Genomic DNA, 14,264 nt, shown 5'->3' on the forward strand with positions numbered 1-14,264 from the left:
AAAGACAGCAGCAGAGTGAGTACAAGGAGCTGGACGAGGTCATTGTCCTGGTCAGAGTGAACACTGTGATCATCCTGCTGCTGCACTGTCACCCTGCGCCTGAGAGCAGCTCTGGCAGCTTCTGCTCAAGTGTTTAACTTTGCACCGTCTGAGTCAGGATGCAGTTACAGTGCAGACTGGTTAGGGTCATTTTCTGTGTGCAGAGCTGGTTTTGCTGTTTTCCCCACCTGCATGTTTGTGATGCAGGTGGAAAAAGCTGCTGTGGGGAGCGCTAATGCTACAGACTGTATATAAATGATGGACAAAGCCACAGTGATGTCACTGAAGCTTTTATTAGCTGACTGCTTAAATACCTGAGAGGACTAGATCACTGACTCCGGCTAGCAGTGTGTGTGTGTCTGTCGATAAACTGGCCTACATCAATAACACTTCTTCTTCTTCTGTTGCTAATCTTGTTATCATCTCATTAGTAGTGTCCACATGGATTAGTCACAGTTCTGACAGTTTAACACGGGGCTCTATGGAGAGGGGCACTTCTGCAGCGACTTCTTTTCCAGCTTGTGAAAAACGTCTTCTTGAGGATTTAAGGATTCACCTCGTCTGTTCTTCCTTCATTATTGTAGCGTGGACACGCTGCGTCCTGCAAGTCCTGCAGCTTGAATGTGTAGCCGATTGTATGAGCAGGTTCAGAGGGTCCTGCTCACTTTCACTTAGTGTTGTAAAGGTTCACTGCAGAAGCGAATATGTGTAAGGAGGGAGATTAATGGTTAAACAGGGTGTGTGAGTGTTTGTGCGGCAGGCTGACGGGGAGGAAATGGACCATTAGCTGCTACGTGGAGACAGGATAAATAAAAAAGTGAGCGTCCAGACTGATTGTGTGCAGACCAGTGGCTCAGAATAAACAGTGTAAACACACTCAGTCCCTTATTTAACTTCTTAACTACATCTGTGCTAAACTGCTGTTTAGAGAGGGAAGAAGTGACTATTTTAACGTCCTGACTCAGTGCGCTGCCACACTCGGTCACGCTGATGTGTCCTCACTGCACAGTGCTGGAACAGTAAATAACAGGCGAGGTTTGGTATGAACTCTGGTTTCATGGTTCAGCACAGCAACGAAAGCCAAAGAAATGCATCAAAACATTTTTCTTTTCTTTTTTGGAAATATGACGACCGCGTGTGGGAGCCAGGACGGGGACGAAAACGTTTCAGGCTGGTTTTCCTGTTTGTTTACAGCTGCCAGTACAATGGTTGACTGGTCCTGCTGGTTTCAGTGATGCGGTTCTGCTTCCACAACACCACCTTGGCCAGTTGGAGATTTCAGTGGTGATTTGAGTGTCTAATGTGTGCTTGTTTAAACTGTGTCTGGTCCTGACAAAACGAGCCAATCAGACTGTTTCTTCTGCTTTAAGTAAGCGGCCGTCCCAGCACAGAACGTCCTCCGCCCGACTTGTCACTTGTGGTTCAGCCCACACAATTTGTCTCTGGTCATTATTCAAACTGTGTCGAGGAGGTAAACAAGCAGACACTAATTGTCGGGGCATGCTAGCAAGTTTGGTAATTATGTTTGAATCTCATCCTGTCAGCTTGAGGTGTTTAATCAGTCTAACCATCCAAGTGGACACAAAGCTGCTGCTCCACCTTCCTCCTTGGACAGTTTTGCTTGTGAAATGTTCCTCCTCCCTTTGTTGTGTTTTCTGTTTGCTGTGGGTCAGGCTTCTCTCTTGCGACACCCCGATGCAAACGTGGTTCCTTATATAAAGAAAAGCAGCGTGCCAGGACTGCATCTGTAATCTGTAGCTCTAAATCACAACAGCAGCTGCCCCGCGGTGCTGGTCTCCACATTTCAGGAACAGTGTAGTATTCTGCATGTTCATTAAACACTTGTGTGAATATATTAGTGTTTGATGCACATTTCATGGAATGACAGTGATGATAACACTTGCTTTGTCTGTTTCCATGAAATTGCATCGCCTCTGGACTTAGTTTTCCATTCGGCACAGATCAGTGTGACGCTTACAGAAATCTATGAATAATCAAACAGAGAAGTGAGGGGTCACTTCATTTGTCTCAGCTGTGGATCAAGTGGGAGCTGCTGTTTCAGACCCTAAAAGTTACAACTTCAGCACCGACTTACTCGCCGTATAAAAACGAAAAGACGACTAAATACATTTCCAGAGTTTATGAGGACAAATTACCAGCAGAGTGCACCCTGGTGTTCAGACCTCAGCCTTGGACGTGCACATGCCTGCTCAGAGCTTTGCTGACGTAGACGTGTACTTGCTGCCTGCAGTCTGGCGCTCGGGATTGCTCACAGCTTCCACTCCTGGAACAAACTGTGTAGTGAAGCGTCTTAGCGAGGTGTGTGTCTGAAATGCATATATCTGCAGGCTGCTGCGCAAACACAGTGTTGCACGAGTATGTTTGGATCAGCTGAGTTTGCTCAGCAGATGTGTCTCAGCAGCTCCAGCTTGACTGCTCTGTGCTGCAGTTTAAGGATGTTTCAGTAAATCTAATAAGTTGCATATGAGGTTCATAAGTGATTCCTTGGAGATGGGATTAGTGGTCCAGAATCTTTGCCCATATGTTAGATGTCAGTGTCACTCTTCTTGGTCTGTGTGATTCAGTTCTCATCAGCACCTGGAAGCTGCTGCAGCACTGACACCTTCACAGAAACTCACGTCTGAGACGAATTCAAGTCGTATGATCTCAAAAACAGAAGCCTGCTTTTTAAAATGATTTATTGTTTGTTTGCTTTTTCATTTTTCACCCTCCTTTTCAGTTTTACTGTTGATGCCGTAAACGAGCATTAACAGTGAGTATTTCCTGCCGTAGAAAACAACCTGTTCAATCCACTGTCATTGTTTAACAGACATTCGCTTGATGGCCTGAAAGTAATTTTTTAGAATGAAAAAAGACAAAAACGACTGCTTGTATGTGCTGGGCTGTTTTCAGAAGGGGAAACCCAGATTTGATCAGTGCTGACCAGGACGACTCCTGGGACAGTCGAGCAGCGGGGGGGGGGGGGCGGGACCGTGGTGTGTTCAGTGTTTCGGACTGGTTTGATTATAAAGGGAACCAATCTTCATTTCTACCTTTAAGATATTTTTTGTTTTATTAACAGCACATTTAGTCCTAAATGTTCAACAACTCTGTCGGGCTTAAGCTAGGAAAGGTATCTGTGAAGGACCCAGCAGCTGCTCTCATGTTTGACTGCTGCTCAGCTGCTGCTGACGTAAGAAAGAAAGTCTTCAGTGTCCTGATGAATGTGGTGAAAGTTTCCTGTTTACACACAACAGGTTCCATTTGTTTTGCTCGTCGCTTTAACGCCGTCTTCCTCTTCTTGAACATATGATCATCACAAGCTGGCGCGTGCATGTGCGTATTCAGCGCACAGGGAGAGGTCATATGACAGACAGCATCAGCGATGAAGGCACACGCTAAACACAGACTTTTTTCATTGCTGCTACTGGATGAGAACACTCAATTGTTAGTATTTGATGATGTTTATATATATAGTTTGTATTGTCAGACAGACGTCTAAGACTGAGAGTAAAACCGAGGGACTTCCAAAACCAACAGAAAAGCTGCAACACTGTAAGACATGAACTTAATCCTTTATTTCACACGTTTTTCACTCATGCATGACTGAGGGGCAAATTTTAACTTTAAGTTGACATTAAATGTGCAAAACAAAGTGATGCAAAAGCATCTTTTTTATTTCTAACACATAAAATCTCCAGTTCCTGCTGGTCTCTGATTAAACTCAGTTGTAAACCTCACTTCCAGCTCCTATGTGACAAGTGTCAGGCTGGAGCAAATAACATTGTTCAAGTATGATCATAGCCTTAAACCTGAGAGAGAGAGAGTGTGTGTGTGTGTGTGTGTGTGTGTGTGTGTGTGTGTGTGTGTGTGTGTGTGTGTGTGTGTGTGTGTGTGTGTGTGTGTGTGTGTGTGTGTGTGTGTGTGTGTGAGAGACCATCTGTCAGGTATAAATTCACCTGTACGGTTATAGAAACAGGGTCCTTGTTGCTAGGAGATATTTATCCCAGCTGCTTGCTCACATTAGCACACGGTCCCTGACATTTTCCAAAGCAGACGAGGTGACGAGCAGCAGAAAACACTCGCTTGAATATTGTAAAGATGTCAGTGAATAGTGAAACTTTACCAGTTCATTTAAAAAGTTCATGTTACTTTTCTGAAAATGTAGAATTTTAGCGCCTTGAGCTTCAGCTCCTCCATCTGTATGTCCAAGTATGCGCAGCAGGATAAGGCGATGTGCTGAGTTCAGTGTAACAGAACAGAATAGAGTAGAAAAGCCTTTGATTGTCATTGTGCATGTACAACAAAACCAGCTGTGCAGGAATAGAAACAGCAGGACATCAAGCATGAATACCAGAGACGGGATACAGCAAAAGGATTGTGTATGTATTATGTTCCAGGGGTGGCAGAGGGTGGACGCTGATGTTCTGGGTGGTGCTAGTTACCCTCTGTGCAGGACCAGCACCAGCTACTGGTGCAGGTTGTTGTCCCTCAGTACACGGAGGAAGTGCAACCAGGGTGGTGATGATGTGGGTCCAGGTGAGATCAGCCCAGAAACCTGAAAGTGGATCCATCTGAGTAGCAGTCAAGTCCATTTAACCTTGTAAAGTTTTAAGGAGTCACATATTCCCCAACTTTCCCCATAAAGCTAACATTTTCCTCGCCCGTACTCTTAATGATGAGTTTCGCCACCTTGAAGTATATGACTAATGACAGTGTCACTAAGTTCTGGCAGTGATTAGATTGTTTCTAGCTGTCTGTGAATGAGCAGGTTTCAGTTCAGCAGCGGACGTTTAATCGAGGAGCAGTTCGTCTTCCATTTATGGTTTGTTGCAGCACGACGTCAGCTTCATGAAGCCGCTGCAATAATCTGGTTCGGGAACACTTTATGGCTCCAATTGTGGATGACTTTGCTGTTATTTATTAACTTTGATAACACAACCATTGCGTGACGTTGGTAGTTGATGCAGAATTTGCTCACACAGTTATGATACACTGAGTGTATCAGTGAGTCATCGCACAGTTTGGTCCAGTTCATCCAGGTCGCTGCTTTTAGTCTTATTTCATTTTGAGGTTTTGTTTCAGTCCACTTTAGTTTAGTTGGTCTCTACAAACAACAGAAACTAAACAAATGTGTTTAATTTGATTTCAGTTCATTCTATGAGTGCACAGCTGGTCTTTGACTTTTAACGAGAACAACCTTGGTTCAGGTTTTTACACAGAGCAGTTCTCTGACCTTGTGTCACGATCAGTATTAAGTCTCCCCTGTGTTTCATGTTGTCTCATTATGTTTCCTGTTTTATTTTGAAGAGGTCACGTGTTCCTGTGTTCGTTGTGTTTAGTTTTACTCTTCTACTGTGATGTCATTATGTTGATTTGTGTCAGCTGTTTTCCCCATGTGTTTCCACTTCCCCTTCACCTCCTGTGTGCTGTTGGTCTGTGTGTGTTCATTCATGCCTGGTCCGAGCATCTGTGTCCCACCTTGTGTCCATGCCAGGCCTCTGTGTTCATGTTTTGTTATGTTTGGCTCGCCCAGTTTAGGTTCGGAGTGAGTTTTTCTTTGCTAAGATCAGCCTCAATAAACGGCTCGTTTTCAGTTAATATTACGTCTTGTTATTTTGCGTGTGTTGGGTCCAGCTTCTTCACCCCCCACAGTCTGCCTCTGCCAGACTGTGGCACCTTGTTCCTGACTTTGTGCACATTCTGCGCCGTCTATTCCACAATAATACACAGGAAGGAGAACCTTCCCTTTTCTAACACCAGAAACTGATGCTAGCCTGGAACTTGCATGACTTTCTCTCTGCATGTAAAGAAGAAAGATCAGGACTGGATGTGGTTGTCCTGGTTTTTCCTGTTTTTCCTGAATTCCAGTTCCTCTTGCTGTTTATGGTGTAAACAGGGATTGATGCTGGTCCTGGCTCAGGGTTGGATTACATTTCTCTTTCTCTGACACCAGCAGCGGATTCTTCAGAAGCTTAAATGCAGATAAGATGCCTGAAAGTGAAAACTGTGCACAGAACGTGTGTTTTGAACACAGCTCAGTTTGAAGCTCGACTGTTAAACTGCTGATGATCTGACGTGTGACACGTGTCGTCTGTTTGCAGCTCTCCGGTGGATGTGAGCTGACTGTCGTTCTCCAGGACTTTGCAGCAGGATGCGGCACAGAGATGTCTGTCAGCACAGGTGTGTTTTATTCATACATAGATTTAATCCCCCACACTCAGAGCTCACGTGTCTTAAAGGACAAACTTTATATACAACACACACAGGTCCACATAACACATTTCCTAATGAGCTCTTCCTGGGACGCGAGTCTGTTATTCAGATTCACTGTGGTGAAAGCTCTGGGCAGTTATTTTAATATGTAAAGGAAACAGCTGTGTGGTTTAGGAGACTCTTTTATTTTAGTCCGACCATCAGTGAAAAAATAAACTTCATCCTTTATTCAGTGACACTTAAAACCAGAGATGAAGGCCTTAAACGCCAACCACTGCTTCAGTCTTCAGATGTGGAGGCTTCATCCATCTTTTAGGTTGAGCTAAATCCAAGTTTCTGTTTTCTTTAACATTTAGTATTCAAACCTGTCTTCCATACCTTGTAGTATAGTTTTTATCTTCTCCACCTTCCAGGTCAGACAGTGGAGCTGTTGGAGCGGCCCAGTGAGCGGCCCGGATGGTGTCTAGTCCGAACCACTGACCGCAGCCCACCGCAGGAGGGACTGGTTCCCACGTCTGTCCTCTGTGTTTCCCACTCACGTTCTAGTGTGGAGATGGACTGTTTCTTCAGTTCAGGGAAAGGTAGGAAGACGAGTCACATATCTTCGTATTCAATGCTTTTTGAGGAGGAACCAAGACGAAGGATAAAAATCTGTCATTAAATATGCACTATAGGGTGATCAGCTTCTAAGCAGCCTTAAATCTCCTACTTATCCTCAATTCTTAATCTCTTGCATGTCTTTATGCACTGTTTTTGTTTTGGTAACTTTATATGGGAGTCCTGGCAACACTGTGGCAAAAGGAAAGAACATAAAGTAAATTTCAAACAATGACATGTTATCTTCTTCACTGGTCTTTATATTTAACCAGGCTGACAGAGGCACAGCTGGTCTGTGCTGACCTCTGCTGGTGAGATGAGGGCATTAGTCATACTGAGGTGTGGCTCTCACAGAAGGCTGTCACACAGCCCGAGCACATGGAGGGAACGTGGAAAGTGTGGCTGTTAGTTTTGGAAAGTCACTCTGGTGTTTCCCCCGTTTGGGGAAGTGTGCTCACTGACTGTGAGTGTAATTCAAACGCGTTCCAAAATGCTGCTCTTCATTTCTCTCTTACTGCCATGTCTGAATTTGGAGTGTGTGCGTTTATGATCCAGGATGATCCTGCATGTGTAACGGCTCTGAAAGCGAAGCAAACATCTGTTCTGTCCTGCTGTAACCCACAGTGGCAGCCTGCCTGTTGTCTCTGCTGTGAACTTGAGCAGTAATGTCTGACAGAGATGAGATGACTGATAATGTGAATGATGAAATGATCCCATTAACTTTGCCAAGAACAAAGACGGTGAAATTCTGTGAGCCGTGGGACGCAACATCAAAATTTGAAGAAGCTCTCCTGTGCATCCTGTCGGTGCAGCTTTCCATCCTTCCACCTGCAGTCTGATGTGTGTCCTACAGGGGGAGCAGTGGAGCTGCTGGAATGCCTTCTTCCTGCATCTGTCCCAGGTCATCTCTGTGTGTGCTGAGGAGAAATGGGAGTAATGCACTGAGTCACAGCAGTTTGGTTTCCTTCTATATCGTCCTTCCTGACGGTCTGTTTCCAGCTTCGCGGACACCACGGAGGAGCTTAGCTCTGCACTGTTGTCTCACTTGCACTCACACAGACACAGAATCAGCTGATTTGCCTGCTGCAGCCACAGTGTTTCCTGCTTTCGAGAAAATGACAAGGGCGCTTTGTATTTGTGCGGAGCGATGCAAATTGGCCAACTGCAGCCGCTACACATGGAAATATAGCACATTTAGGAGGCGCTCCCATCCCGGACGGTGGGGCTGACTTTTCCAGAGTAGGTCCAGACAAATGTATCATCAGCCTCCAATGCAGACTCCTCCTGTATCATGTGACTGAACCTGTCTGCTTACACAATAGGATAATTAAAGGCAGCCACAAGCTGATGGGTTTGTCATTAACAATCGTCAGTTTGTTAATAAATCAGTCAAAACTGCTCATTAACCCGTTTAAGTCCCGCCGAGCTGTTTCAAGCTTCCCTCTGTGTGTCTCGAGTCTTGTGACTGCTCTGTAAAGTAGGTCTCCTTGTCCTCTGAAAGACTGTGAAGAAAGTGTGGGTTTAATGTTAACTGAACTGAAAGTCAGACCTGCTGGACATCAGAGGACCTGAGAGCTGCGACGCATCACATTAGAGACGGTTTTGGGGCACTCCTCCATTCCTGGAAAATTCCTTGAACTGATCTTAAACACTGAGTTCTCCTGAGAACTAATTTTTCCCTTAAGAACACTGAATGTCTAAGGTACCTAAGATTTTACAGCATTCATGAACGTGTCGTCCTGTCACACACAGAGCGTGGGAACATTAGTTTATATCTGTGTCACGTTGTCTTGATTATCTCCATTTTCTGAAAGCTTTTTGAAAATAATTAACTGGCACTTTACTGCAGCATCGTTCCATTCTCTTTGCTTTTTGCTGCGTAGCGACAGTAGATATACAAGATGAACAAAATGGGACACTGCAGGGAAAAGGTGCTGGTGAAAGCACGTTATCTAGGCTAAGTGCGCGTGCTTACCTGCTGCTGCAGTGCACACACAGCAGGAAGCTGTTTACAGTCCTCTGCTCGTTCAGATGCAGAGGACCCACTAAGGAAGATCAGAAAATAAATGCAAGTTAATTTTAATAATAAAGTTGCTTGGCTCTAGCTGTGCCAGCAGCCTCTGCAGTTCTGATGAGTGCTGTCAGTGGACACACTCCCACACTGTAGGCACTGAGACGTCAGGAGTCAGTGGAACTTTTGCTGTCACTCAGGTACAGGACATGTTGTTTGCTGCTGGTGAATGTTCACATACCAGGCAGCCGTCTCGTCTTTTTAAATGCAAAGAGACGTTTTTGCTACATTGTTGAATCAAACACACTCCCGTGTCTTTGTGCAGTCCTGCCCTCCACAACGAGGAAGGTGCCCGCTCAAATAATTAACAGGGACTCGTATTCCTTTGAGCCGAAGCGCGTGGGGAGGGGAGGTAGAGGGAGAAACTGAACAACTTTGTCTGAGAGAGAGAGACAGAGAATGTGCTCCTCCCCCATCTCCTCCTCCCACATTACTAAAACTCTCTCTCTTTGCTGAATCTGGGCAGTGAGGACTCGAAACTCTTGAAATTCACACTCAGCCCAGGAACAAGCTGACGAACTGGTTAGCGACCGAGTCGGACGTACTGGAGGGAGGTGTGTCTGAGGTTGTGTGTGAGTGTAGGATGTGTGTGTGAGCAAGAATGAAGAGAGTCGGCCGTTGCTGTGGATGGGTCCTCTCCCGCTGCTGCTGCTACAACGGCACAGGTGCGACACAGACACACAACACTGGACTTCTGTGAGGCTCACTGAACACTGGCTCGTGTTTTCTATGTGTGTGCGTGCGTGTGTGAGAGACAGATTAGTTGATTTTGACAGATTTGAGTGACTGAATAAGTCCGTCCTGTGGACAGATGATGGAAATTAGTCTTTTTGGAAACTGATTTGAATTGAAAATGAAGAGTGCAAAAGGAAGCCGTGTGTCAGCCAGGCAGAGTGTGAAAGGCCACTTTCTTTCTTCTCTGTCTGGAAAGTCAAGTGTTCGATTGAGCAATCAGTGTGTCGCTGCACTGTGTGCGTGCGTGTGTGTGTGCGTGCATGAGGACACACTGTGGACTTTGGCCTAACAAGTCTTTGAGTTTCATGTTAAAAACTGTGTAGAGTGCACCGATTGGCATGCAGCCGAACTGGTCACACTAGTTCCAGTTCATTATTTTAACAGGTTTATACATGCCACTCAAATAATACGGGCGCATTAGATCCCAGAGACGCGCAGCTCTGCGGTCCACGGTCCAGGCCGTCTCAGCGGCTGCAGAGGGCCCCGTGTCTCAGTTTAACTGTTGAGGACACCAGAGTCTGAAAACTGTCTCATCTCTTGTAAGGAAATGGGAAACTCCTATGCCGTCCTTTTTTTGAGACACACAGGCACATGCACACAGAGACACTTCCTCATTCACTGTGGAAATACTAAATAATTGACTTCTGGGGTCTTAAAGTGATCCTGCGTCCTGTCCTTTGGCCATTAAACCTGAAAATGAGCAGGAAACGACTCTGATCCTCAGGGACACACACACACGCACACACACGCACACACACACACACGCACACACACACGCACACACACACACACGCACACACACACACACACACGCACACACAGTCTCTGAGCAGAGATAATGGACAGAGGCAACATTATGCTGCTTCATCAGCTGAGATTCGATGTTTTCGGTCTCGTCCAACCTGAAGCTGAAGCCTCGCTTCGTCTGTTTCATGGGTTTGTCTCATCGATGATGCAAACACAGCTGACTCTACTTTGACTTTATTCATACATTTGAAATGAGATGAAAGAGTAGATATCTGGTTCAAATGGAGGTGACAGAGATGACTGAGTAGTGACGGTAGACAGATTTTTTGAATTCCATGTTTTCAGAGAGCGTGAGCAGCAAACTGAAGTGAAGGATCTGTTGTGGGCTTATCGTGCTCCCAGATACGACGAGAAACACTCGTAGTAAAACACATCAAATGGAAATTGAATTCCAGTGAAGAGCATCAGAGTCTCTTTGCTTACCACACAGAGCTTCTGCTTTATTTCTCTTTTTTCACTGAGACATGATTTTACTGACAAACCTGTAAAAAAAGCAACATTGTCTTTGATGTTTTCAACATGTTAACGTTTTATTCACCTGCTCAGTCTCTGGAGCCAGCTTTACAACCAACCCTGCTAGCATTAACAGATCTTCACTTTATCAAATCTGGGGCTCAATAAAAGCGAACATGGCTGCAGCCACATTCGGCCAATGAGTCTTTAAAATTAGGAGTACAGATGATAGTGACATTGCAGACTGTCGCTACGATCTTGGAGGAGGTGCTTTTCTGCTGAACAAAGCTGGATACTGTGTTCTCCTTTGGTCCTACTTATGCTTTTGGTGCAGCTCATCCAGTTTGACAAAGCCTGAGCTGAGCTGTCAGCGTGTAAGACCCAAACAACGTGGGTAAAAAGTTTGACAGTGTTTTAGTAGCTGTGACACAGACTGTGTTCCAGTACAAAACATATGCATTTCCAGTCCTGTGCCGTTTGTCAGAGCCAAAAAAGACTGGTCTGACGTCAGCAGCTGGTCACAAATGAATCGCTACATTGTGCAGTTTGGACAGATGTGATGCTGCTTTCCTTTCATGCATGTTGTCGTTTGACACATTCTCACTGAGAAGGCTGAAAACGATTTTGCGTTAGCTGCTTCATTTTAAGAAAGGGTGGAGCTCCACTGCTGATGGTACTGCTGTCGGTCAATCAGTAGATATTTCCACTGACAGGGTAAAAGTGTCTAATGCAACACAAAGATGTTGTTGAGTCATTATGGGAGGATCGATCTGATCTTTACTTAATTATCTGCGATGTACAGTTGTGTAATGCTGCTGCTTTGACCACTCGATCTTTGCAGCTCTGCAGCCAAGAAACTCGCAGTTTGACCGTCTTAGAAAACCTGATCGTGCAACGACGAAGAAAAATCCGGATAAAGTTGTAAAACAACACAAATGTGTTTGACACTTAAATGCTGCAGAATTTCACTCACATCGAACGCAGCAGTCAGTGTGGCAGTTGTGTCTGTAGAAGGGTTCAGGTTAGAGAGCGGTATGAGAGGAATGAAGTCTTTGCAGATTAGTGTCTCTTCCTGTCATTGATAAAATCACATGATGGGAGTAGAACAGGCAACACACAAACTATGTGAGGTGGCAAAAGTACAGATATTCTGTATTTGAAGCACTGATTCAAGTACATGTTCTGAAATGTCCTCAAAGCAAAGTAAAAAGTAGCTCTTTGAAGGACGTTTCTACCAACCTCGACGGTTCAGTTAGCTTAATGTGTTAGCGATACAAACTTTTTCTGAATATTCTCAGCTCGACTCGGATCAGCAGAGAAAAAGAAGGAAAATAAAAAATGCCTCTTTTCTGTTGCTACATTGGAAAGGGTGACTTTGCTTTACAGAGAACGAGTAGGGAAGAGCTGAAAGTGCAATTCAACAGCTCAAAGAAACGCAACTCAAAGTCGTTTCTATTAAGAGCTCCAGTAGATTTCAGATCAGTTGAATCCATCAGTACAGCAAACTGACCTGTTTATCCTGCACTGCCTGCATAGTGCAGCCTTTACACAACACAGTTAGTCTGCCGTAGTTTGTTTTACAATATGTAAAAATAGAGCTGGGCGATATATCGAGTTTTTAAAAAATATCGATATATTTTTATACGAGATATAAGATGTGACAATATCCTTTATATCGATATAGTCTATGTTACGTTATAATTATACTTGTGGAGCCGCAAGTTTGCCTCTCTTTCGTCCACTTTTGTCTCTACGCAACGTTACTCCGCCTCTCCTTCACTGAACACAACTCCCCCTCCTCCCCCATCGCTTCACCTGCAGGAAGCGACAAGATGGACACGGCAAATCTGCGTTAACGAGTTACTGCGCATCGCCCCGTGCGTGGGGCTGGACGGCGTCAACGTGTTAGCTAGCTAACCACGCTAACGAGCTAACCACGCTAACGCCATGCAGCCCAGAGGTGCTGCACGGACTAAAATCCTTTCATTCTCTCAAAAGTTGACAGCGCGCCTTATGTATGAATTCTGGTTGTGCTTGATGGCCGCGAACCGATTTTATGTGGAACACAGCGCTCAGCAATCTGTCACAAATGTTTTAGTACGACTTTGGTAAGCTACGGTGCTGCACCGCTTGATGGATTGTCGGAGCATTACGGCTGAGCCTCGCGGAGTGATACGTACTGTGCTTCAACGTAATAGTACCCTACTGTGTATAAGGACCATAAATGGCACCTGTTAAGAGACGTGGTTGCGAAGCGGATTTCAAACTCAATGCTGTCAGTCACGCAGTACAAGTTGGGAACAGAGCAGCTGTGAAATCTGTCTTTGTTATTATGCTCAGCGTCTTTTAGTTTACATTTTGACTGCACAATTGTGAGCTCTTTGTTTAGCACAAAAACAACATTGTTTTCTTTTATTTATGGAGCATTATTATTTAATAAATGCTCATAATTTATTTTTGAGTAAATTTTATGTACATCTGTGCTGTATGTTAATAAAAGTGCCTGTGTGACATCTGGGACACAGCTTTGACTAAGAACTCTCTTTTTGTTCTTACTTTATGGCTTTAAAAAATATATATCGAGATATATATCTTATATCGCCATCCAGCTAAAAAATATCGAGATATGAATTTTGGGTCATATCGCCCAGCCCTATGTAAAATCATAATGTCACATGTACAAACCCAATATCTGGTTTAAAAACATGAGGACTGTCAAACCCCGCCGAGCATCCTTCCCTTTGAATCTAAGCTCTCTTCTTCCTGTCGCGTCTTTCTTCTCTTTCTCCATCTCTGAGTGAAGTTAGCGCTCTCTAAAATACAGCAGCTGGACCTGTGGCTGCAACACGCTGTACGACAAACTGCACACAAGCAGTTTGTGTGTTTGCTGATGTTTGTTGAGCCGATAGAAACATTGCATTTGAAACAACCTGTGAAAACATCTTATTCCCTTTATGCTCACCAGTCTCGGCTAGCTGGATGCTGAGTTACCACAACCGAAACTGATGGACACCTGCAGTCGTTCTGGTGCTGTGCCACACCGGCCCACTTTAACTGCTAACTATGGCACACTTTTGTCTCTTTCTTCTGTTTTTATGCAACAGCTCCTGGTGATGACTACATTAGTATTAGTGGGGTTCAAATACTGTGCAAAAGCACCATAAGACTGAAGATAAGATTCCAGAAGCCGGGAATCGGCGTGCCAGGCCCTCCGTCTCGGACTTCCACCCGATCCACTAAAAACCAAACCCCTACGGCCCAGCCTGCAGGTCGTGGAGCCGCAGGCTGGGAACCGTAGTAAAGAGACCTCTGGCTGATACGTGGGGTTCGTGTTGGGCTCGTAGCT

At 44.9% G+C, this 14,264-nt stretch overlaps 1 protein-coding gene across 3 annotated transcripts in view; it reads left to right on the top strand.

Annotated features, from left to right (window-relative positions):
• Nucleotides 1-14,264, top strand: part of kalrna (kalirin RhoGEF kinase a) — a 152,918-nt gene that overhangs the window by 103,549 nt on the left and 35,105 nt on the right. For all 3 annotated transcript variants that reach the window (XM_085250372.1, XM_085250373.1, XM_085250371.1), the window contains exons 39-40: nucleotides 6,144-6,222; nucleotides 6,669-6,836. In XM_085250372.1, coding sequence (XP_085106498.1) covers nucleotides 6,144-6,222; nucleotides 6,669-6,836 — 247 coding nt within the window. The remainder of the gene's footprint in view (nucleotides 1-6,143; nucleotides 6,223-6,668; nucleotides 6,837-14,264) is intronic.

This window comes from Mchenga conophoros, linkage group LG16 (genome assembly GCF_057382185.1).
Source record: "Mchenga conophoros isolate Kocher_MC1m ecotype Shallow Benthic linkage group LG16, M_conophoros_male_GT1.1, whole genome shotgun sequence".
In the NCBI taxonomy this organism is placed as follows: Eukaryota; Metazoa; Chordata; class Actinopteri; order Cichliformes; family Cichlidae; genus Mchenga; species Mchenga conophoros.